This window comes from Galendromus occidentalis, unplaced genomic scaffold, assembly GCF_000255335.2.
Source record: "Galendromus occidentalis unplaced genomic scaffold, Mocc_1.1 scf7180000075420, whole genome shotgun sequence".
Taxonomy (NCBI): domain Eukaryota; kingdom Metazoa; phylum Arthropoda; class Arachnida; order Mesostigmata; family Phytoseiidae; genus Galendromus; species Galendromus occidentalis.
Window position 1 is genome coordinate 701,491 of NW_003803410.1, and position 23,332 is coordinate 724,822.

The 23,332-nt window shown below is 51.4% G+C and overlaps 4 protein-coding genes across 5 annotated transcripts; 2 read left to right on the plus strand and 2 right to left on the minus strand.

Moving 5' to 3' along the window:
• Positions 1 to 331: 331 nt before the first annotated feature.
• LOC100902241 (trafficking protein particle complex subunit 12) lies at positions 332 to 1,498 on the minus strand. The gene has a single exon (XM_003737262.1). The coding sequence runs from the start codon at positions 1,496 to 1,498 to the stop codon at positions 332 to 334; it is 1,167 nt and encodes a 388-aa protein (XP_003737310.1).
• A 5,025-nt stretch (positions 1,499 to 6,523) lies between these two features.
• LOC100908618 (inositol monophosphatase 3) lies at positions 6,524 to 9,322 on the plus strand. Its single transcript, XM_018638108.1, has 3 exons — positions 6,524 to 6,774; positions 7,756 to 8,026; positions 8,173 to 9,322. The coding sequence occupies exons 2-3, from the start codon at positions 7,855 to 7,857 to the stop codon at positions 9,084 to 9,086; spliced, it is 1,086 nt and encodes a 361-aa protein (XP_018493624.1). The 5' UTR covers positions 6,524 to 6,774; positions 7,756 to 7,854; the 3' UTR covers positions 9,087 to 9,322.
• LOC100908387 (leptin receptor gene-related protein) lies at positions 9,313 to 11,323 on the minus strand. Of its 2 annotated transcripts, none has more exons than XM_018638116.1 (4): positions 11,174 to 11,323; positions 10,306 to 10,380; positions 9,988 to 10,183; positions 9,313 to 9,886 (listed from the first exon to the last, which is right to left on the minus strand). In XM_018638116.1, exons 2-4 carry the CDS (start codon positions 10,344 to 10,346, stop codon positions 9,773 to 9,775), a joined length of 351 nt encoding a protein of 116 aa, XP_018493632.1. In that variant the 5' UTR covers positions 10,347 to 10,380; positions 11,174 to 11,323; the 3' UTR covers positions 9,313 to 9,772. The 2 variants fall into 2 exon arrangements, with proteins under 2 accessions (XP_018493632.1, XP_003737271.1); XM_003737223.2 differs by having other exon boundaries at positions 10,093 to 10,183; positions 10,920 to 11,174.
• A 2,381-nt stretch (positions 11,324 to 13,704) lies between these two features.
• LOC100908149 (transitional endoplasmic reticulum ATPase) lies at positions 13,705 to 17,739 on the plus strand. The gene is made up of 4 exons (XM_003737220.2): positions 13,705 to 13,808; positions 14,511 to 14,667; positions 14,786 to 16,738; positions 16,830 to 17,739. Exons 1-4 carry the CDS (start codon positions 13,789 to 13,791, stop codon positions 17,097 to 17,099), a joined length of 2,400 nt encoding a protein of 799 aa, XP_003737268.1. The 5' UTR covers positions 13,705 to 13,788; the 3' UTR covers positions 17,100 to 17,739.
• The last annotated feature ends 5,593 nt before the right edge of the window (positions 17,740 to 23,332 follow it).

A 23,332-nucleotide genomic window follows, 5' to 3' on the forward strand; every position in this document is an offset into this window, starting at 1 on the left:
CGAAATACCGGGGAACAGGTGTCACGGAAGGATACGTCCGCTCGAGCCAGTCGTCAGCGAATTCCATCGGGTGCATTCCGGTTTTTAGAACCCAAACAACTTCAGCTCTCGGATCATGTAGAGGATGCAACCTAGGTAATTCATGGCCGAATCCAGTAGAACTAAAGGAAAACCCCCTCCAATAAGAAATCAGTCACATGCCGTATCCTCGAACGAGCTTCACCAACGCCTGTCCCGGTCGATACCCGACTGGAGCGATGTCGTCCAATAAACCTCATTTTTATTCTCATACTATACGATAATTCCATATCTACGAGGCGTGACATCGCTCTCAACTTTCCGATTCCAGCGCTTGGCAGTTGAAAGTTTCTGGGCAGTACTGAGCAACCATTTCTCTAACTTTGGCTTTCTTATTCTCCCCGACAATAGACTGCAATCGATACAGGGCGCAAATGTTTCCGACTGTACATTCGTTCAGCATGGCGTTGGGATTGGCGTTCAGAGCCGCTTCGATTTGCTGCGTGCCTTCCGCAGATCGACCCATGTAGAGTGCGCAGACAGCCATGTTGTTGATGAAAGTTATATCCTCCGGCTTCAGCTGTAATGCCTCCCCATAAGCTGCATGAGCTGCTTGATAGTTCCCGTTCGCGATACTCAGCAACGCGTTATTCTTCAAGATTTGCAGCTGTCCCTCGACTCCGTGACAGAGTTTGTTCGCTTTTTGGAAGAGTGATTCGGCTGTTGCAACGTCACCGAATTGGAGGAAGAGTTTCCCCATCGTCGAGTCAATCTTCGCAACTTCGAGAGGATCTTTTTGTCGGTCACGGTAGTCGAAGAGAGCATCGATCGCGAACTTGAAATCGTTCTGTTCCACTCCGTAATTGACTAACATGGCGGTAACCTTCAGCCGCCGGTCTTCCCAGAGCTGCGCGAAATCCTCCTTGCCTCGTGTTCTGAAATACTCGATGTTCTCGGAGCTTTGGTTTAGTAGCTTAGTCAGTTTTCCTTGGGCTCTATCGTTGTAACCACACAGGATGTGCAGGTGTGCTACCGACAGGAGCAAGGTGAAGGGAACTCCGCCGTTCGTGGAGTTCTGACCAAATTGTATTGGTAGATCCTCTAATTGGGAGAACTGATCGATTTCCAGCTTGGCTTCCGAGAAGGCTCCAAGTCGGATGAACAGGTTGATGCGACACTGCCAAATCTCCAATGCATTCCTAATCTCCGACTCACTCGATAGAAGTTTTGTGGTCATTGAGAAAGCTGCGCGGAATCGGCCGTCGCGCAAGAGTTCTTGTAGCAACTCCCTGCTCGGAGGCGTGGTCTCCGCATGCTGTTGGGACGAGTCCTGAGCTCTCAGGTTCCGACCTAGATCCTGAGTGAAAACAACTTTCAGCTCAGGGACGCTTCCGAGAATTGGATAATTGCTCAGTCGTTCGAGCACGGTCTGTTTCCAGGAGAGTTCCGACGGAAGCGTGTTGTTCTCCCCGGAGTCCATTGACGCTGAATGACATACGTTTCACTGAACTCTCAGGCACCCTTGCTCGGTCCGGACGAGATTCGATGGAAGAGCAAGCATCCGATTATCGAAGCTCGTCTTTTGACAGCTCGTCAGCTGATCCGCTTCTGAACGGTAGTTGGCCCCGGTCGATCAGAATTACACGAAAGTTCTGAAAAAGGAGTTCGGTACTCTCTACGAGCCATTCATAGCAATCTTAGATTTGAGTCCCGCGGAATAGAGTCCATCAAGAAAAGGTCCGACAGTCTTAATTAGAAATCCGCGACAATGTGGCGCTTCCGGGGTACCTCAAATAGTGGAGCCGAGTTTGTTCGCCGGAGCGGCGGCTGGATGCCGAGAGCCTAGGGGCGCACCACTTCCTTTGTGAATGAAATCGGACCCACTACGCTATGAAAGTTCCAGAGACTCCGAAGGATTCGAACGCGATATGTCATCAGGTCCGTGGAAAGTTTCGTACCACCGGGAGGCGGCTCGTGCTAAATCGAGAGAAGAGAACGGACGGAGCAGACAGTGACAACGATGAGCTTTGCTGAATGTTCAGAACCAACCAGGGCGCTCCTTCCGAGTCTCCCGAGAATGTTCGAACAAACTCCTCCAGCGAGTTCTGTGAAGGACCCGAAGGTCATTTAAGTCCTGCCGAGCGTACGCGGGACGAAGACCGTCTGACGTCCCTCTTCGGAACCTCGGAACGGAACGAAAACGTCCTCGAGTTACGGTGGAGGATGGAATCCTTCGCGCAGAGAAACACTCCGGCGAAATTTCACGGATAATGAGGGAGCTGAAAAGCGGAGGGGTAGGGAGCTGACTCTGCTGGATCCGACTCCAGCGCTCATAAGAAAGTTCGAGTCTGAACTTACTCCCCATCCTTCCGGTTTCTCTCAGTCGATTACTCCTCAATAAGGGAGATTTGAGAGACTCGGTAGAGATCCGAGTGCCCTCCTGACCATACGGGAGTGGCATGCGACGCCGAAGTCCGTAGAGCCTTAATCAGCCACAGAATCCGTTAAGGTCCCCGCCCGGAAATTCGAGACCGCCTTCTGAGATCAAGTCTCTCTAAGAATAAGAGCCCGGTCGACCCCGTCCGCAGGGATATCCGGAGCGCGGCCCCGGTGAAGAGTGGGTCAAGGCAATGAGTCAACGTAATGCGACTTAGTCGGGAAAATCGTGCGTCGAGGTGCGGGCCATGACCCGGTCTTCGGAGTGAGTCTTCGGGACTCGGAAATCAGATGCGGAGAGACAAGAGAGCCATCCAAGTCGAGTCGAAGTGGCACGTAAGATCATAAGCATCATCGCCTCCGCTCTCCCAACAACGACCCCGCGTCATTGGACCGCTGGACAAGATGGCGACAGGTCCCGTTTGGCCGTCAGATCAGCGGGCGAAAGCAGCGCCTTAGCGCGCATCGTCTTCGTGTTGCGCCGCGCGATCCTTTGCTTTCTTTTCGAATCGAAAAGAGGGATCCTGCAACGCTAAACGACCACCAGAGCCGATTTCGAGCTCGACCGATCGGTCGAAATCGGAACAGTGCTGCTGAAATATGTAATTCCCTAACTCTCTTCTCGTTTGTCAGAAACCTCCGATCCATGCTATCGAACCAGCTGCTGAATAGACACAATCGGCTACTTTCCTAGTCCAGCGACCTAGATGAAAAACTCAGGGAATCCCGGATGCGAACTGCGCATATTCACTCTCTCAACCTACAATCTCCTTGACACAGATACCGTATTATATATTCGTCGAATAAACGAGCAGATTTAGTCTCTGCTCTGTGACCACACAGAAGGCGTCCTCGTCAGTCTGAAGTTAGAATTCTGACCTCCTCCTGGTATTCCGACTGATCTAGTGAAGCTTCTGTTGTTTTGAACTATGCTCCTGATGCTAGCAGTACTTGAGAAGATCCGTCAACCTGGCAAGTTCAGTAGGATACGGAGAACACGACTCTTTCGACGTACGCTGGACCGCGCGGCACTTGGTAGCTGACATCGCTCAGACTGAGCACATCGATCATCCTCTTTCCCTCGATATGTTGGAGAGTGATGTCCCCGCTGAGGAACCTTTCTCTCACGAAGGAGTGTCTGATCTCTATATGTTTGGACCTCTTGTGGTATTCAGGATTCTTCGCCAGTTGTATTCCACTTGCTGAATCCATGAAGAGTGTGGGAGGGGCGTCCATCCTTCCGGAAAGGTCTACCAGAAGACGTTTGAGCAATATCAACTCCTTTGCTCCCTCGCTGGCAGCCATGATCTCCGCTCCCGTGGTGCTTATTATTATAATGCAATCAGAGCAACCGACTGCTGGAGCTGACTTGACCACGGAACTGCCCCGTCTGCGAAGACAGCAACGACGCCGGAGGTTGACCGTCGGGTCGTCCTGTCTCCTCCGAAATCTGCATCACTGAAGACGCTGAGCTTCGTTTCTCCTTCCTTGTGGGTCAGCCTATAATCCATGGTACCTTTCAGATACCTGAACACACGCTGGACTTCATTCCAGCTCCTCTCGGTGGGGTTGTCCAAGACTCTTGACGCTTTGCTTACAGCGGATGGATGTCTGGACTCTGGACGCGCGGCCGTCATGAAATACATCAAACTGCCGACAGCTTCACGATTCGGAACTTTACCCGACACATCCCGACCAACCTCGCTTTCAACAATACTCGCCGGGGTTGAGAGAGGATTCGACTCAGCCATCCGAAATAGCTGTAAAATGGTGTTCACGTAGGCTGCGTGACTCACACTGTTCGAACCGTCTTCCTCATCATCATCCGCTCGATTTTCATTCTGAGGAAATTGTCGAGTGTACCTGTCGTGAAATTAAACTCACGGGTCAGTTGCTCGAGGGAGAAGTCTATCTCGGTTTTGCTGCTGCCGACCACCATCGTCTACGTAGATAGCTACGTAGAGATACTTTCCGTCACGGCGCCTCGAGAACACGCACGGATCCGCTTGACTATTTCGAAGTCCTGCGTTCTTCATTAACTCGAAAAACCGCTTGTTCCTGCACCGGGGGCTCTGTTTCAACCCGTACAACCCTTTCTTGAGATGACACACTCTTCCGCTCTGGTCGTCGAATCCCTCAGGCTGTTCTGGGTGAACGTCCGCTCCCTCGATCTTGCCATACAGAAAAGCCAATCTGACGTCGAACTGCGCCAGATCCATGTCGCGGGAAGCCGCGATTGCCAGGAGGACCCTCAACGAGTCATACCGAGCTACTGGTGAACACGTCTCGTCGAAGTCTATGCCCTTCCTCTGAACATAGCCCAAGGCGCACGTCCGAGAGGAGCGCGCTCGAGTTTCAGTTGTGCTTCCAAATCGGTGTCGTCCAAACTTAGCCACTGTGGCCCATGAAACCACAGGTTAGATGTTGAGTATTTGGATATGTCGGCGCCCCTCGATAATAATATATCTGCCGGATCATCCTCTGAACGGACGTAATGCCACTTCGCGTCGATGGTCAATTCGTGGATTTTTCTGATTCTATTAGCCACGAAGGGTTTCCATCCTCGGAGGCGAGCGATTGAATGGCCGCAACTCGCTACGGATCCGCTTCGAGACCCTTAATCCGTCACGATTAATCCCAGATACTACGTATGGAGCGAAACTACATTTTGCGAGACGTAATCGGAAACCCCATTCCTCTAGCCTCTGGAGTACCGCGAGGATACGCCGATCGTGAGTCGCAAGATCAGGCGCTATGATAAGGATATCTGCCCGGTCGGAGTCCTACCGATATCGGAACACGAATTTCTTCCGTCCCTATCTGACGAACGTAAAAATGTATAATATTTGAGGGCTTCCGATATCTTGAGATAGCTGGAAGAGGGGAGAGAGACAGATCCATGTGCCGGAGGGTAAAACACAAGATCTGACGGTACCGAATGGGATCTAGGAAATTTGGGCGATTCTCTTGAAAAATGAGACTGCTTCCAATAGTTCGCGTCTGGTCTTCCTGGTATATGTATGTATTTTAGTTCGGGATAAGAGTGACATCTGATAAACATGAAGACTGACGCATACGAGAAATTCACACATGTGGCTCAAATATACCACGGGAATAACTTGCGAACAGTGCGGGAGAGCAAGCGTCCGGAGTCCCGACGCACGTGATTACCGAGATGGGGAAAAAGGAAAAAGGGGGGAGATAGCGGGACCCATCGCATAAATGCGGGGAAATACAATTATACGGAAAACCAAAATATCAATGGATCGGAAACTTAAAGGATCATCAAGCTTCTCTGAACAACGGGCCCGGGAGCAAGGGAGCGCACTTTCGGCTACCGCATAACGATGAAGGAACCCATCCGAATGTTCTTTACCGAGTTCTCCGTCTCATTTTGGAGACGTGAGAAATAGAGCGATTCCAAGAAGTGTTCTCAATCCGCACCGATGGTCTGACAGACTCACCGATCGTCGGATTCGGGAAGGTGTTTAATGTGTGAGTCTCGTCAGCTCCGGATTCCATGATCGGCAGGTATTCGAACAGATCGTCGAAGGTCTGTCTTTCTCTCTTCGGCTATGCCAGCCTTTACCAACTTGGGAAAGTTAGGACGAAAATTGAGCGTCAAGCGGGTCGAGGAGACGATCAACCTTCCTATTTTTATGGAGCACGTTCCCTATCCTTAGAAAGAAGCCGAATGGCTGGAGGAAGGTTATTGCGGAACCAATCCAGGATCGGGAGATTCCTCCCGGTAGAGTCTCGGGGCAGAAATCCTTTCCCGTAAGATTTCAGGCCCATGTGTAAAAGGGACAGGATTCACCGCAGAGGAGACCCGCATCGAAGCATGCGCTTCATGTTCGGGAACTCGGCCGGTAGAGACAAACTTTGAGCGATTCTCGTTCGAAATCTCCGCTTCGACGACCCTGTCAACGTTAATAGAGTCCCCTCTCATTGATTGAATGTTGAAAGATGAGGAGCTCGGCGGGCCGAATTCGAACGTGATCGCGCGCGGAAGGCGCTGCGGTCGCCCGCTGATTTAACCGTCAAACGGGACCTGTCGCCATCTTGTCCGGCGGTCAAATGACGCGGGATCCTCCCAACAACAGATCCCATTTTTGTTCACTTTAACCCCCGTGCTCCGTGTATAGGTTACCAGTACACTTAATGAACGCCTATTCGTATGGTTCCTCAACCCAGCGTGGATACGAAGGAGGACCTTGGCGTACTCTTGTACAAGCCGAATCCCATGCCTTCCGAGCACTAGCTCTTCGAAGGACACCTACGTGTGCTTCTTTCGCCACAATGAGGAATCCTGATATAGAGGTGAGGACATGAATCTATTCCTGGACGGAGATATCTCGTCGATGAGAGCTCGGCTGTCTCTCACCTGACGGTCCTCTTTGACGCTCCGCCACGTTCGGAGCCCCAGGCACCGAGTCCCTGCAATGGGAATTTTGACCATGCGGTTCCCATCAACGGTGGAAGCCGGCTCTTGCCGAGATCGTCTGAGGAGACAGTTTTTTTGCCCCGCGCAAGCGTTCTCTGAGCCACCCGAATGAGGTCGGTATCGGTACCGAAGTCCGGTACCGCTCTCTCGGGAGTCGGGAATCGCAGACTCCCCCCACAGTTTTCGGATTTCAGAGCGTGATCAACGCAGAGCCGCTCCTGACTCTACTATGAACGAACTTTTCATAACCTGTCCTGGGAAGCTGTCGCTAAGTGGGGCGCGACTCGTAGGAACATCTGTTCTCCTTTCTTGTTAACATGAGCGGCAATTCGAGTTGGACAAGCGCTGCATCTATTCGACTCATTATAATCCACCAGTATCCTCGTCTCTAGTTGCCGCACTATGAATATCGTATATCCGGAGAGGGCGCCCTTCGAAAGTTCTTTCCTAGTTTCCGGCTTGTGATTTCATGCTGAAACCACATTGAGACAAGCAAGACGCCGGCGAAAGTGAGCCATGCTGCGATCCCGTATCCCTAACTGCGCTCTCCGCCGTCGGGACTCATTCCCAGACAACGCCCTGAGCTACATGAGAATGCTTGATGAATTTCGACGGACCGACGATTCCGTGTAGGTTCTCCGGATCGATCAGTGTACCTGAAATAATTGATCGGTCGATGACGCAGACGGTATCCGTGGATGGCCGGTGGGGATCGAGTCCTTTGCCCACTCGCTCCGAATCTCCGAACTGCCCGATCTCAGTGATCTCCTCATCGGAGTTTTCTGTACTAAGAGCATTTCGCACAGTGGCTTAACGATGGTCATGATCACGTGTCTGACCCTCAACATTGTCTTCAGTTTTAGGGAAATCATCATACCGAGAGGTTCTCTCTCTATCCCGGCGGGCGAAACTGCATCCCTGCACCTTAACCCATCCTAGGAGCCGAGTGAAGTAAAATGGTCTGGATGAAACAATGCCGCCCAGCGAACTTGTCCATTGTTCTGGGTTTGGCTTTCGTCCTTGTCCTCGTACACTACACACTCTACACGGAAATGCAGGCGTCGCGGATAGAGAGAGTCAGTTTACGACTCCTTCTCAGAACGTCGGTCCTCGCGGCAATCAGAGGAGGTGAGTCGGGTCGCTCGAAATAGCTTTACTACGTCCCAAGTCCGCTGATTGCATTGTCTGAGATCGTATAACGCTTCCCCGCGAGCTTTGGATTATCTACACCGGCAGAGAAAGTCGACGAAGTGCGTAACTCCCACTATTTTCAGGCAATGAGGTCGTGCGCGCAAGGCAGGAGAATCTCAATATCCGAAGCAAGGGAATCAATCAACTCGGTCAAGTCGATCCGCTGACCGATGGCGATATGCGCAGTCATCGCGTCATGCTCAAAACGCTGTTCAAGATTTTTCCTCATTTGAATGTAGTTTCCGAAGAACACGAAGACGAGAAAACCTCTTCTCAAACCAGCGCTCCCGGACTCGATGACGTGAACCTGCCTGAATCGATTAGCAACTTCGTGGATGAAACTGTTCGATTGCGTGATATATTGGTCTGGATAGACCCGCTCGACGCGACCCAAGAATATACGGAGGGTTTGACGGAGTACGTGACCACGATGGTGTGCATCGCCGTGGAAGGTCGCGCTCACATCGGCGTAATACATCAGCCGTTCGCGAATCGGACCGTGTGGGGTTGGGTTGGTCAGGGTCCGTCGAGGAGCTTGCGTGGGCCTCAAATCGCTGACGACGACGACGGCAATAATAGCATTATCATGAACAGTATAAACATCGACAATGCTTACAATACTAAAAAAGTCAAACCCGATGACGATGCTGTAGATATAGTTGTTTCTAGATCTCATGCTGGCAAAGTGAAACAGTTTGCTCGCGACGCTCTCGGGGGGGACATCACGGTCACTTCGGCCGGCGGATCGGGGTACAAAGCTTTGCAGGTGGCCGAGAGCAAGGCAGATTTGTACATACACACGACGCTTATCAAGAAGTGGGACATTTGCGCAGGCAATGCGATTTTGGAGTCGCTCGGCGGTCGTATGGTGAATCTGAAAGGCGAGGCCATCGACTACGGCTCTCCCCGATCCGAGAAGAATCCTGACGGGCTGCTCGCCTTCTTGAAAGACAAGAGGGACTTCATGAAGTTGACGAGGGCTCCGCTGCCTGCCTGAAAGACTCCCACATATCCAGCTCGCCGGAACGTCGTGACTTTCAAACCATCGAGAACGCAGAAAATTCACGATGAGACCTGTTCTGTAAAAATTTGCTACCCTTTTGCATTGCGGAGGAAGGAAGCTCGATGCCGATTGCTTCGAAAGAGCAACGACGACGTCAAACATCATCTAGTCCTTGTAAATTATAGAGTGAGAAAAACCTTAGATTGAAATGAAACGTCGTGTGCTGAAGATTTGTGTTTTATTCACCTCGTCCCATCTGCGACAATTTCTCTTCGTTGAGAGTTCCGAGATTCATCCCCGGTTTCCACGTGACCTTAGGATGTGAATTCTCCCGACAGATGAGGTCGGGTGCCAAGGATTCGGAAATTTTCATACCCATCTGGCTATCGAGAGGGATCTCGGCAATGGAGTCGGCTCTAGAGGTTCCCGATGCTGATCACTGCTCGGCTGGGGGGTTTCCTAAATCGACGAGTCCTTTCATGATTTCCGTCACAAGGAGATGAAAATGTCAACCTCCCTGGGCCCCTCAACCTTCTCATACTGCATAGGAATGGACTCCTCGTCCCAGTCCGGGCAATTGAAGACCGTGAAAAGTACCTACTTATTCTTATAAATATACACGTCCGATAGGCTCATCGAGTCGGGGCTACATAGTATACAGGGCAACTACATTCGGTCGATCACCACGTGGAATAGTCAGAATCACTCCCGCTGAAGGACACGAAGAAACCTATGATGGTCCCGAAAACGACGACGTTCGCCAGCAGGGTGAGGCCGCAAGCGCTCCACTGGATCTGCGGAAGAAGCGGAAAGCCAGTCAAGATCCGCTTGATGCATACATCATCAAGAAGGAACAGGAACGATGGGGAATTTCCGAGAACACGCGACAACTCACAAGTTTCGGGTCTTCTGGCACACGCGCCAGAATCACGGGAAGAGCAAATGCAGACACCAAGAGCACGGCTGTGAGGAATAGCGAAACTTCTTGTCTCGTGCTAACCGAGCTCATTGCGTCGCGTGAATTTCTCACGATGAGGATGAGAGGTAGCGCCAGCATGTAGAAAACCACGTTGATGAAAGGATACCAAGTTCTGAAGAGGAATAGAATCATAAGGGCAACTCGCACGAAGATTGCGTCGGAATCTGATATAGGCCTGGCGAGAAGTAGCCCGAACGAGTTCTCGGGATCATGTTTGTCCTCGGAATCGCTCACCCGTAACTTGGTAGAGCACAAGCCAAGATGAGCATCGTCATCCCCACCGATCCTGTGAACGCCAGTGCGACCAAACTGAAAAGGAAAGCTCGAAGATCAGGGACTCGCCATGAATTGGAAATTCATCGTGTTCCCGTCTTGTCAGAGTGAAAGTGGAGCCGGTTCTCAAAAAGATCCATTGGCTTTGAAATCTACAGGCAGAATCCAACGTCAGAGGGTGGCATCGTCAGTTACGCATGAAGCGGATGCATCATCGGCGAATGTCCCGAGAACTAGATTTCTCTCGGCGTTTCCTTGCTGTTTTCTACTAGTAATCTCATTCTGAATCGAGAGCTGGATCGTTGCGATCGTGAGATCGGGGAGCTACCCTGATCCAATATTGCCATGCTGAGTCCAGACAAGCATTAGATTCAGGAATGCAGGAAGGGGGCTCAACTGCATCACAGCCATTAGTCACTCGAATGCAGCTTCTCAGAACGCATGATGTCGAGCAACGGCAAACATCACAAAAGTAGTGCTCCGTACGATGTTCCAATAGTTCCATTGAGATTCCGAGGTTCATTGATGAGTCAGTCTAGACATTGCTTAACTTATGTCCCTCAATCCATACTCACGCTTTGTAGTTGTAGGTCCCCATGACGGTGAAGATGATTGGTCGTCCAAGAATGGAAGAGAAAAGCGGAGGTTTCCACCCTTAGTCAACAATTGAAGATGGATGGATATTGTTGCTCCACTCCGATTGTTCTACTCCAAAGTTTACGGCGCTCAAAGGCAGTAATGCGTCCTTTGAGAGCAACGAACGGCGCGGCGCTCCATGACTGGACAAGACAACATAACCGGAAAATTAATTTCCGACAAGACTTCGTACCTTTCAACCCGGCCATCTCCCGCCAGCTGCAGCGATGTGTTCCTCTCTGATTCAGCAACGCCGCACGCGTCCGAAACTCTTCTGTTCCCGGCTTTTTGAGAAGACTCCGAAGTATTGTCTAGAGACAGTAACCACCGCACACACTCTCTCAGTTCGCACCTAAGAGACACTCACACAGCTGCTGCTGTTGATGATGATGATCGCGATGAATTTCGCAGAGCACGAAAGCATCTCCCCTTGCTGTGGATCTATGGGAACATGACAAGAATCCAGAATATACAGTTTTGCGGTCTAAGGCCGGGGCGGGCCGCCTCCTCCGAGAATATCAGTGGATATTTCCGAGCCCGTCAGAGAGTCGACCGCTAAATCGGCCGGAAAGATGGCGACCCGAGGGTTTTCTTTTTGGAGCTGTCTGCTGGGGTGTCTGAGGAAGAGGAAACCCGCGCGAATAAACGGCGGGCTCCCTGTACACCCTGCTTTTCGTCATGAATATTATTCAATCGGGAGTGCGGAGCGACCGTACGCGGTTCGGCTCCATGGGGAGCCCATGCAAAAACTTAGTGGAGGGAAGCAAGAATAGCAGTGCAGTATCCCTCTCTCAGCTGAGGGAAGTGAAGACGCTGATGTTGATGGTCTTCGCTGTGGATTCCAACGCAATAAGGCGGCTTGATCCAATCCTCTCAAGGGAGCCGCGGCCCCCGATCCGAGGACGACTGATTCGGTGACACTGAAGAGTAGGGCTTCCAGCGTCCAACCCGAGGTTATGGAACCGCGGGTTGAGGCCGAGATGTTTTTGATGGCTGAATGTCTCCCCCATGCACGTTAAGAAGGGGAGTACCCCCGCGATTTAGACGAGATAGCGCGGGAATTGTAGGTCGACCCGGGTCTTGAAAACCCACACATCAAATCTCGCTCGGTAGGCCCTATGGACCGAATAATCAGGTCACCCACTTACGGTCCTCTCCGTTTTTTACCCGCGGTTCCGACTCCACGATTCTCAGGTACCCGAGAATCGCGGTCCTTGAAACTGACGGGTATTTGGGAGCCCTACTGACGAGTCCATTTTGTTCATCAGCGGCACTGTGCTGAGTCCTGATAAGTGAATGAATGGCTGAATGGAGGAAGTCAGAAAATTCTGGTTGATGGCTGGAGGATCGTCCATCGCCCGACGGGTTTTTCGATGTTTATCCTCTGGCGATTTTTAAAATGCGCGCTATCTTCACAAGAGCATAAGAGCTTTATGATACCATTTATATGTGCGTTTTCATTTCCGATATTGTAAGGTGACTCGCTCATTCCGCTCTGCGAGGGGGGAGCACTACAGACATGTGTATACCTAGTCCATGGCCGATGCTCCATCCCTGGGAGGAGGCCTCGGAAGAAACTTGTTATCGCCGGACTATCCTTGGTCTCTGAACGAATTCCTAGACAATTCTTAGGGCTCCTGCGTCGGCGGCTACGTATCAGCTGCGTTTGGGTTTCGGTTGCGTAGCCCACGACGTGTGTCGGACCCCGCGGATCCCATCAACACCCTTTGGGATCGGGTGTTCAACCCCAAAATCGCCGAGCAAGCGGCGGTGCGCAACCGCAGCGTAGTTGCGGGTCCGAGCTTCACGGTCGCGTGTACGTTGGTACACGGACCGAATGACGATCAGAGAGTGAGCTCGTGCGCGAGCTTTACACTCGCGCCTTGCACGTCACCCTAGCTTAGAGCCATACGGCTGACTGACTCCAGGGTGAAGAGCGAAAGTTTTCATCGCGGAAGAGCTGTCAGGAATCAGAGATTGAACAGCTTCGGTCCTCCTCGGAATCGGGGAAGCTGAAGCTCGCCATGCGCGACGAGAAGCCGATGCCCAGTGAGCAACGCGTCACCCTTTCGTGGTCAGTCTGCTTTGTGTGTCCACAGTCGGAGCAAGCTCACTAGAGCCGGCTCTATTCGAAGAGAGCTGCGGCGACAACCTGAAACGGAAAGTATGCTTCAAAGCCTCTGTCAGTCAATCTACCAATCGATTTTTAATTCCGTTCCACTCCGGGAACAAACAGCGCTTCGGTAAACTCACGATCGGCCCTCTGACCAAGACCAGACACTTGATGAATGGAGTTCACACCAATCCCGAGAAACATGGCGACTAGCGGAATGACGAGGATGCGTATGGGTCATCTCGTAAAGATCAGGAGAGAAGGTCCTGCGATCGCACATACTTAAGTATGGCAGCTTCTCTATCAGCTAGATAGTGATGATCTGGTGCCCAACCGCGCCACCGACGAAGATCATCGACATCATTGACGACTCTGCTGCCGCAGTAGAGCGTCGCATATAGCGGACAGAGATATACACAAGATTACTGTAAAACTTCGAGCTTTCAGCTCTTGTGCTTCCTTTGCGCCGTCGATCGAGAATTCGCGCAAGTTCGGTTGTGCTCAGCCTCCGGCGACAGTCTTCACCGAACAGTCAGTCTCAGGATATTCTCTGCGAATTATCCACCTTCGATATTCGTCATCGTCTGCTTTTGTTTGGCCATAGACCTCCCGGCGACGATCCGATCATACATACTGCGTGTTCGAGTGACATCTCGTAGTTGTTCTCAGAGGGATTTTTTCAGCGCAGCCTCACTATGCCTGAGCCGAAGTCCAAGTGAGTCCCCGGTCATTCCGGAAATGTGTTGGTTGTTAACGGAATTATCGGTCCTAAGACTTCCGAAAAAAGAGCTGAAGAGGTGGCCCAAGAAGTGGCGAGTCATCATGTAGATTATTTCGTCTCTCTAGTTCCACTTTGGTCTCGGGCCGTGTCCTCGCTAACACTTGAGCTTGCGATCAATGCTCGGAACAGAATCAGGAAAGGGAAAACGGGGAATAATGCCCCTCGACAACCCTGAAGAGTTTCTTCTCTGCCGATCCTGTGACTTCCGCGAATTAAATCCTCTCGAGCTCCTGCGGTTACCAATCCATATCTTTTCCCGGCTGGATCTATGCTTGCCGGAGCCAACGATTCGGATCCGGCGGGGTGAACGTCGCCGCCGGCTGCCAAGTCCTGTCGACGGGGATCGTTCCCTCGAAAATCCGCACTACCGGTTTGGAGAAACAAGTGGGAATCGAATTGAATGTATCTCATTATCCGAGGACGTGGCTTCTGACATCGATACTCTTCGCAATGAGATACTTGAAAGATGCTTCGTGCAATGCTCGTTATATGATTCCCTAGTTGTACGAAACGTCCACTTGTATTGCCGACTCCTGCTCGATGGTTCTGCTGAAGACACCTTTCTGTGGCGGCGATTCCGGTTTTATCGAAGATTCGAAGAATGCATCTATTCAAAGGAATTCTCCGCATTTCCAGCCCAGACGATATCGCCACGGCGATCCTGAAGCCGAAAGATAAGCCCAACAGGCTCCTCGTCGATGAAGCTGTCACCGATGACAACTCTGTAATCCATCTTTCACAAGCGAAAATGGACGAACTGAATCTCTTCCGCGGAGATACTGTCCTTCTCAAGGTGAGGAAGAGGAGTGACGAGGTCGGCTCGCGGCATGGAGCTCGCGAATAATGGCTGAAATCTCGATGAATGCGAGGAGTGGGCGCCATCTGGTCTCTGAGCCACTCCTCTTTTCCAGGGCCGCAAACGTCGCGAGACGGTCGCCATCGTGATCTCGGACGATACATGTCCGAACGAGAAAATCCGCATGAACAGATGTATTCGCAATAATCTTCGAGTCCGCCTGGGAGACGTAATTTCCGTCCAGGGCTGCCCCGATATCAAATACGGCAAACGGATCCACGTGCTGCCTATCGACGATTCGGTCGAGGGTTTGACAGGGAGTCTCTTCGAGGTATTCCTCAAGCCGTACTTCCTCGAAGCCTACAGGCCTATTCACAAAGGAGATCTCTTCATCGTTCGCGGCGGCATGCGCGCTGTCGAATTCAAGGTGGTCGAAACCGATCCTGCCGGCTATTGTATCGTGGCCCCGGACACCGTCATCCACTGCGAGGGCGAGCCGATCAAGCGAGAAGAGGAGGAGGAGAGCCTCAATGAAATCGGTTACGATGACATTGGTGGTTGCCGGAAACAACTCGCTCTCATCAAGGAGATGGTCGAGCTGCCACTCCGCCATCCATCGCTATTCAAAACAATCGGAGTCAAGCCCCCGAGGGGTATCCTGCTCTATGGACCCCCGGGAACTGGAAAGACGTTGATTGCTCGCGCAGTCGCCAATGAAACCGGAGCCTTCTTCTTTTTGATCAACGGTCCTGAAATCATGTCCAAACTCGCTGGTGAGTCCGAATCCAACCTGCGCAAGGCTTTCGAGGAAGCTGAGAAAAACTCACCCGCGATCATATTCATCGACGAAATCGATGCGATCGCGCCTAAGCGAGAGAAGACCCATGGTGAAGTCGAAAGGAGAATCGTGTCCCAACTCCTGACTCTGATGGACGGTCTCAAGCAGAGAGCTCACGTGATCGTTATGGCCGCGACCAATCGTCCCAACTCGATCGATGCTGCTCTACGTCGTTTCGGACGTTTCGATCGCGAGGTTGACATCAGCATCCCGGACGCGACCGGACGTCTGGAAGTTCTCCGCATCCACACCAAGAACATGAAACTCGCGGACGATGTCGATTTGGAGAAAATAGCGGCGGAGACTCACGGCTTCGTCGGCGCCGACCTGGCTGCTTTGTGCTCGGAGGCCGCTCTGCAACAAATTCGAGAGAAGATGGACGTCATCGACCTCGAGGACGATCAAATCGACGCTGAGGTTTTGAACTCTCTCGCCGTCTCCATGGAGAACTTCAGGTGGGCCATGGGCAAATCTTCGCCGTCGGCTCTCAGAGAAACGGTCGTCGAAGTTCCCAACGTGAGCTGGGAGGACATTGGCGGTCTGGAGGGCGTGAAACAGGAACTCCAGGAGATGATTCAGTATCCGGTTGAGCATCCGGACAAGTTCCTCAAGTTTGGCATGTCACCACCGAAGGGCGTCCTTTTCTACGGACCGCCTGGCTGCGGGAAGACTCTTTTGGCCAAAGCGATCGCCAACGAGTGTCAGGCAAACTTCATCTCGATCAAGGGTCCCGAACTGCTGTCGATGTGGTTCGGTGAGTCCGAGTCGAATGTCCGAGATATTTTTGACAAGGCGAGAGCCGCAGCTCCTTGCGTGCTTTTCTTCGACGAGCTGGACTCGATTGCGAAGTCTCGAGGCGGGAGCGTTGGTGATGCCGGAGGTGCCGCCGATCGCGTCATCAATCAGATCCTCACCGAAATGGACGGAATGGGGGCGAAGAAGAATGTCTTCATCATCGGCGCGACGAATAGACCCGATATTATCGATCCTGCGATCTTGCGACCCGGCCGTCTCGATCAATTGATATATATTCCACTACCGGACGAAAAGTCCCGCATGCAAGTCTTCAGGGCTTGCTTGAGAAAGTCCCCAGTCGCAAAAGATGTCGACATTGGATTCCTGGCCAAAATCACGTCTGGCTTCTCCGGGGCTGACGTCACAGAAATTTGTCAACGGGCTGCGAAAATCGCGATCAGCGAAAGCATTCAGAAAGAGATCCAACGTGAGAAGGTCAGTTGTGCTTCGAAAGATTCGTCCCCGAATACAGAGATCGCCACGCTGGCAGCCACGACTCTGAAATACGATTCCTCATCCTTTTCAGAGCCGTGCCGAGGGTAGTAACGCCATGGAGATGGACGAGGATCCCGTCCCGGAAATCCGTAGGGACCACTTCGAGGAATCGATGAAGTTTGCTCGGAAATCGGTCAATGAGAACGATGTTCGAAAGTACGAGATGTTCGCTCAGACCCTGCAGCAATCCCGAGGATTCGGGAACAACTTCCGGTTCCCGACGCAGACGCCTGCCGCGGGAGGTAACCCTGGAGGTCAAGGCAGTTTCCAAAATGATGAAGATGACGACCTTTATAACTAAAAATGAGGTCTATTTCGCGCGAAAGAGTCGGATGTGAACTTGATCGGAGAGACGGGGGGCAGTGGGACAGAAAGGCACTTGCTCCGATGGTCAGTCCACTCGGAGTTGCCCCAGAATTTTCTACTAAACAAATATGGCCGCGGACCGCGGATGAGGAAGAAAGGCCGCTCCAGACGAAGCACTATGATAGAGGGAAAATCAGAGATAAAGGGGAGTGGGAGCGGTTAAAATCCAGAATCGCAGCGGCGGATCTTGATCATAGATCTAGAGATCATCTCGCTCTGAGGGAAAGGAGCCAAAATCAGTTGACATGAACGATCCGCCTCTCTAAGCTCCTCTTTCTTTCCCTCGAAACTGCTTGTTCTGTTGTGATCTTGAAGGAGGCGCAAACGGGCAGCATAGGCGTGCTGGGTAGTTCGATTTCGTGTGGGCAACCCTCCCACGTATCTGGCTCGTCGGATTTATGCTATGCACTTCATGGAGAGCTCAGAAGCCACGCGTATCGCATCGTTCCGCGATCGCTCGGCGATAAGCGAGACTCAAGTGTTTCATTAGGCGAGATATTTTCCTTGGTGGTAATTTTAACTTAAAGATAAACGAAAGATATTACAGATGGACATATTATACTGCGTCAATCGACAGAGGGGCGATGAATAAAGATTGTCGTCACGAATTCTTTCATTGTTCTCTACTTGGGAGGTAATAATTTTTCTCCGAAATCGAGGTGGAACTGTCCAATGCTGTGATTCGAGGGGTCAGGTGGTCACGACGCTGTGCATATTGTAGTAAGCCGCTCAGCATGGGACAAATTGACGTGTCTTGCGCGAGAGACCGCTTTTCTCGAACCGGTAGGCGGCTCTATCCTGAGGTGACCGAGAGTCCCTGGTTTGCATCCTCTCCGAGCAAATGTTGGAACCGTATGCACGAGCCCGATTTGTGGGCTCGCCGAGCATGATCGGGCAGCCTACTTCCTACTGAAACAGGAAAATCCAGTGGCGTAGCATGCCTCGACGATGCCAGTGGCGGTTTCCGAAAATCCCGTGCCGGGTCCTCCATTTGATGCCCCCTCGGATTTTTTTCTCGAATTTTTCCTGAATTTGTCGTTCCAAGATCTGAGTACCGATGGAAGTCAATATGAGCCTTCATGCAATACGATCGAACTTGATGGAAAATTATGCTTTAAGGCTCTCCTATCGGGCGTTGTGATGCCCCCAGAACAGTGATGCCCCACCGCCCCCCGCCTCGCTACGCCACCGGGAAAATCTGCTTCCTGACTTCTTCTCCATTAGCGCCAACGATCTCCGCAGCGGAGTCACTGTTTTCCTGAAAGCGCTGGCCCGCTCCGAACACATCAACCACCAGTTCGCCTAGAGGATCGCAGAGTGGATCCACTCGCTCAAAAAGCCTATTAACTGACTGTGATATACTCTGATCTCTTGTTCATGTTTACCCCCCTGAAATTGAGGCATGCAATGATCTATTCTGTTCGGGGACCGAGAGAATCCGAAAATTCAATCATCATTAATCAATCTATCCATCAATCTATGTGCGCAAGAAAGAAGAAAAAGTGATTACCGTAAATCTTCTATTAGAAGCCCCGTTACTAATAGTAGCCCCTCCCCAATACAAGCCCCCCCTCGGGGAGGTTCGTAAATATAGAAGCCCCTCTCCAATAGAAGCCCATCTCTCTAATAGTAGCCCCTCTTCCGCCCGAGATCGCATGTAACCGTGCTATTCCGGAAGATTTTCCCCTCATCGTAGAGAGCCGAGAGAGCACCGACGTCACCCGAGTCGAAACGTCAATCTGTGCACAACGATTACGGGAGATTTTCGTTCCACACTGTTGTGTGTCTAAACACGCAAACGTCGCTTCTCAGACGAATAACTTCGTTTAGTACCTCATGCGGTCACAGTAGCGCTCGGCTAAGGCTCAGGAGAGCTGTGCATCTCGAAGAATGGACGAGATTTCTCTCCTATCTCAAAGCATCGGCAGTTCTCCATTACTTGATCGTCAGGGTTTTGCGGTTCGAGTAATTATAAGCCCCCTCCTATAGAAGCCCCTCTCCAATACAAGCCCCTCTGAGGAGGCACTCGGAAAAAATAGAGGCCCGGGCTTCTAATAGAAGATTTACGGTAATGCCTGAACTTCCAAGCTCTACTAATATATAATCGAACCCCGTATTCCAGGTGATTGCCTGTTTTACTTACATTGGGCTCATGTTGATTTCGTCTAGAGAATTCCTCGCTCTCGCCATCCGGCCAACCTGGATCAGTTCGTGGACGATGTATGCAGTCTACCGGAAGCTTCATGCCCTGCGGAGAGCCATGCATCTCTTAAACACCCTGTGAGTATCCTGATAAAGCTCTCCATCGAGATCGATATCGAGCGGATCTCCTCTCATAGAAATTGTTTCGCTCCGAGATTTGAAGCATATATATTTTTGAAGGTATCGCGATGCAAGCGGAGAAGAACTCTTCGCCGAAGGCACCGTCTGTGTCATTTGTCGCGAGGAGATGATCGGTCCCGGAAACGTCAATCTCCCTTGTCATCACATTTTCCATAGAGAGTGCCTGAGAAGGTGGTTTCAAGTGCAGCCCAGGTGCCCGACTTGCCGGGCAAACTTGCTCGAATAAGTGTACTCGATGTATACTCGTCGTTGATCATTTCTCTATCCTTACGTTCTTCTCTCCATCGTCCGATCAGTTACATAAGTACCTATTGATGCACTGCCGATGGCAGCGCCACAGGGTATAAAAGGGATAACCTTCTAATAAAGTAACGCATTATTCCCACCCTTCGTTGTCGGCGTGCTACATTTTGGTGGCAGCGGTATGGACAAAGTGGCATGCCCAGAAGTCGTCGACACTCTCGCGACGCTCATGGAGCAAATCATCTCTGTCAGCGATCTACCGCAGTTTAACCCAGAAAACCCGAAGAAATGGTTGAGGCGTCTAGAGATGGATGCCGCAGTCAATCAATGGACGGAACAGAAAGTCATACGCCTCGCCTATCGGACCATGGACGACGACACCAAGGCTTGGTTCGTACACACCGGTCCATACGAGAACTGGGAAAAGTTCAAGGAGGCACTCTACGGACAATTCCCGAAAGGGAAAAAGAAATCTCCGTCTGAATACTACAACCGGAAAAGATTCCCCAACGAGTCATTCACGGGTTTCATCCGGAAGAAACAGTCGTTGCTGCGGGAATTAGAGATACCCTTCGATTTCTCAAACTTCCTAGATGAGATAGAGAACTCATGTAATTCGGTGAACTTCAGGAACTTCATTGTCTCCGCCAACCCCGAAGATTTCGAGGCACTGATGGAGGTGGCCGTCAAGTACAAAGACCAACAGTCGAAGATAGAGACACCGATAAGCCAAAGACAGGAGCCGTCAGGAAAGACTAAGCCGCCAATTAGGACACCAGAAAAAGCATCGAAAGTTTGCTTCAAGTGTGGGAAGAGTGGACATTTCCGAGCAGAATGCAGTCAGTACGGTCGTAAGCTCCAAGTACAATGCATCGGGAATGATTCTGCAAACCCCTTCGAAATGCGAGTCAACATCCAGGGAGGACTCAGGACGGCCACGCTAGACACGGGCGCCGATGTCAACGCGATATCACCGACCATTCTCAACCTGGACGACCCGAACCTCGATATTTTGAAGCCAACAGAGAAGCCTTACGTGACAGATGCTCAGAGAAAACCCATGCACGTCATCGGTGCCGTCGAATTGGAAGTCGACGGGTCACGGGAACCATTTTTCATCATCAAGAATTTATCGAAGGAAGTCATCCTGGGTAAACCCTTCCTCACCAAATCATTCGATCTCGTCAATAAAGTTCAGGATTCCCAAGCTTATTCGCGACCGAGTTCTGCTTGTAAAGCTAAGAGCGGGACGGTGATACCCCCACAGGCAGCGATGTTCGTGAAGGCTCTAACGGAGAAGCCGAAAAGTACCCTGCAACTGGACGGTACATTACACTGTGCTCCCGGCAGCCAGTTCATAACACCGTATAGCATAGTGAGATCGAACAAGGGGGGTGACTGTGAAATCCTGGTGGTGAATTTGGAAAATACACCCATATACCTCAAAGAAGGAACATCACTTGGGCAAGCCCATGAGCCAATGGAGATAACGAAATCGGCTGAGAAGAGAGTAGATTCCAGTTGGACGAAGAATGAAGTACGACTAGGAAAAGACTTGACGAGAAGTCAAGAAGATCGCCTGATCCGTATGTTCAACGAAGAATTCGCGAATCTGTTCGGTCAGCCCGACAACTTGTCCTGTACCGGCCTTGTACAACATACCATTCCGACAGGAGACACGCCACCGATCGCGTTTCCAGCGAGACGCGTAGCCCCTGTCCAGCGGCAGACAATCACCAAAGAAGTTGACGGAATGTTGAGTTCTGGAATCATAGAACCCTCCTCGAGTCCCTGGGCGGCACCGGTAGTTTTGGTGAAGAAGAAAGATGGTTCTATACGGTTCTGTGTGGATTATCGGAAGTTGAATACAGTCACTAAGAGGGACGTTTACCCACTCCCGCGGATAGAGGATGCGCTTGATGCCCTCTCCGGTAATAGCTACTTCAGTACGTTGGACCTCATAAGCGGTTATTGGCAAGTTGAGATGGCGCCAGATCACAAAGCGAAGACCGCCTTCTGTACCCCCGACGGGTTGTTCCAGTTCAAGCGGATGCCCTTCGGGTTGGCAAACGCTCCGGCCACTTCCCAGCGGTTAATGGACCGAGTCATCGGACCGCTAAAGTACCGAATGGCCCTCGTCTACCTCGATGACATAATTATCTATTCGAAGGATTTTGGAACGCATCTCACGGACCTCAGGGAAGTGTTGAAGAAGATTCAAACAGCGGGGCTGAAGTTGAAAGCAAAAAAGTGCCTGTTCGCCACGAAAGAAGTCACGTATCTAGGCCATAAAGTCACTCCCCATGGTATAGCTCCTGACCCCGAGAAGGTTGCCGCGGTGAAAGGGATCCTTCCACCGACTAGCCTTAAGGAGCTGAGGAGCTTCTTGGGACTGGCGTCCTATTATGGGCGTTTTATCAAGAATTTCGCCGCGATGGCCGCACCCTTGTACGAACTCTTGACGGACACAACCTTCGACTGGTCGAAAAAACACCAACAGGTGTTCGAAAACATTAAGGAGGTGATAACGAAAGAACCGGTCCTATGTCATTACCAGGATGGTCTCGAGACCAGATTACAAACAGACGCGAGTGGAACCGGCCTCGGAGCTGTACTCGTCCAGGTTCTTGAGGGCAAGGAAAGAGTAGTGGCCTATGCAAGTCGCCGCCTCACGAAAGCCGAAATGAAATGCCACTCGTCGGAAACGGAGTGTCTCGCTGTGGTTTGGGCGATACAGAAAATCCACTCTTACCTGTATGGCCGGCACTTCAAAGTTGTGGCCGATAGTATTTCATTGAAGTACCTAAAGAGTAAGGCGAACCTTTGCCCAAAACTCGTCCGGTGGGCAATGGCCATACAGGACTATGACTTCGAGGTCGTGCATCGGAGAGGGGTGGACAACGGAAATGCTGACGCCTTGTCAAGGCTCTCTGTCGCCACACTCTGCGTCGAACGCGTCCGACGAGAACAGGGCCGTGACCCTGCCCTCCGTGATCTCCTACGAAGGCCGTCTGTAGGGTACACCGTTCAGGACCAACTCCTTTATCGCAAGGGTCGTCTCTGTATCCCCAATGTGTTGATGACTGACGCCATCAAACTTTGTCATGAGGACGACATGGCTGGACACCCAGGTATTTGGAAGACTCAGAGGCGCGTGAATGAACGTTTCGATATCGGCAAAGGGTTTCTCGCCAAGGTCCGCAGATTTGTTAAGGAGTGTGGCGTCTGCCAGAGGCAAAAACAGGGGACGGTAAAAATAGGGCTGTTGCAACCTGTCAAACCCCCGACCCGCCCCTTCGAGAAGGTGGGTCTTGATTTCGCAGGGCCTTCCAACATCCCTGGAGAGCGGGCATGGTATGTCTTCGTAGTCATCGACTACTGTACTCGATATGTTCACTTGTATCAGACGAAACGAATCTCAGCCCGAATCGTGGTGCGTTCTCTGTCCACCTTAATGGGTACAGTGGGGAGAATCGGATCCGTAGTTACGGACAATGCGATGTGCTTCCGGAGTGACATATTTGGGGATTATCTCCGGACGTCGGGGATTTCGCTACATGCGGACAGCCATTGGTCATCCCC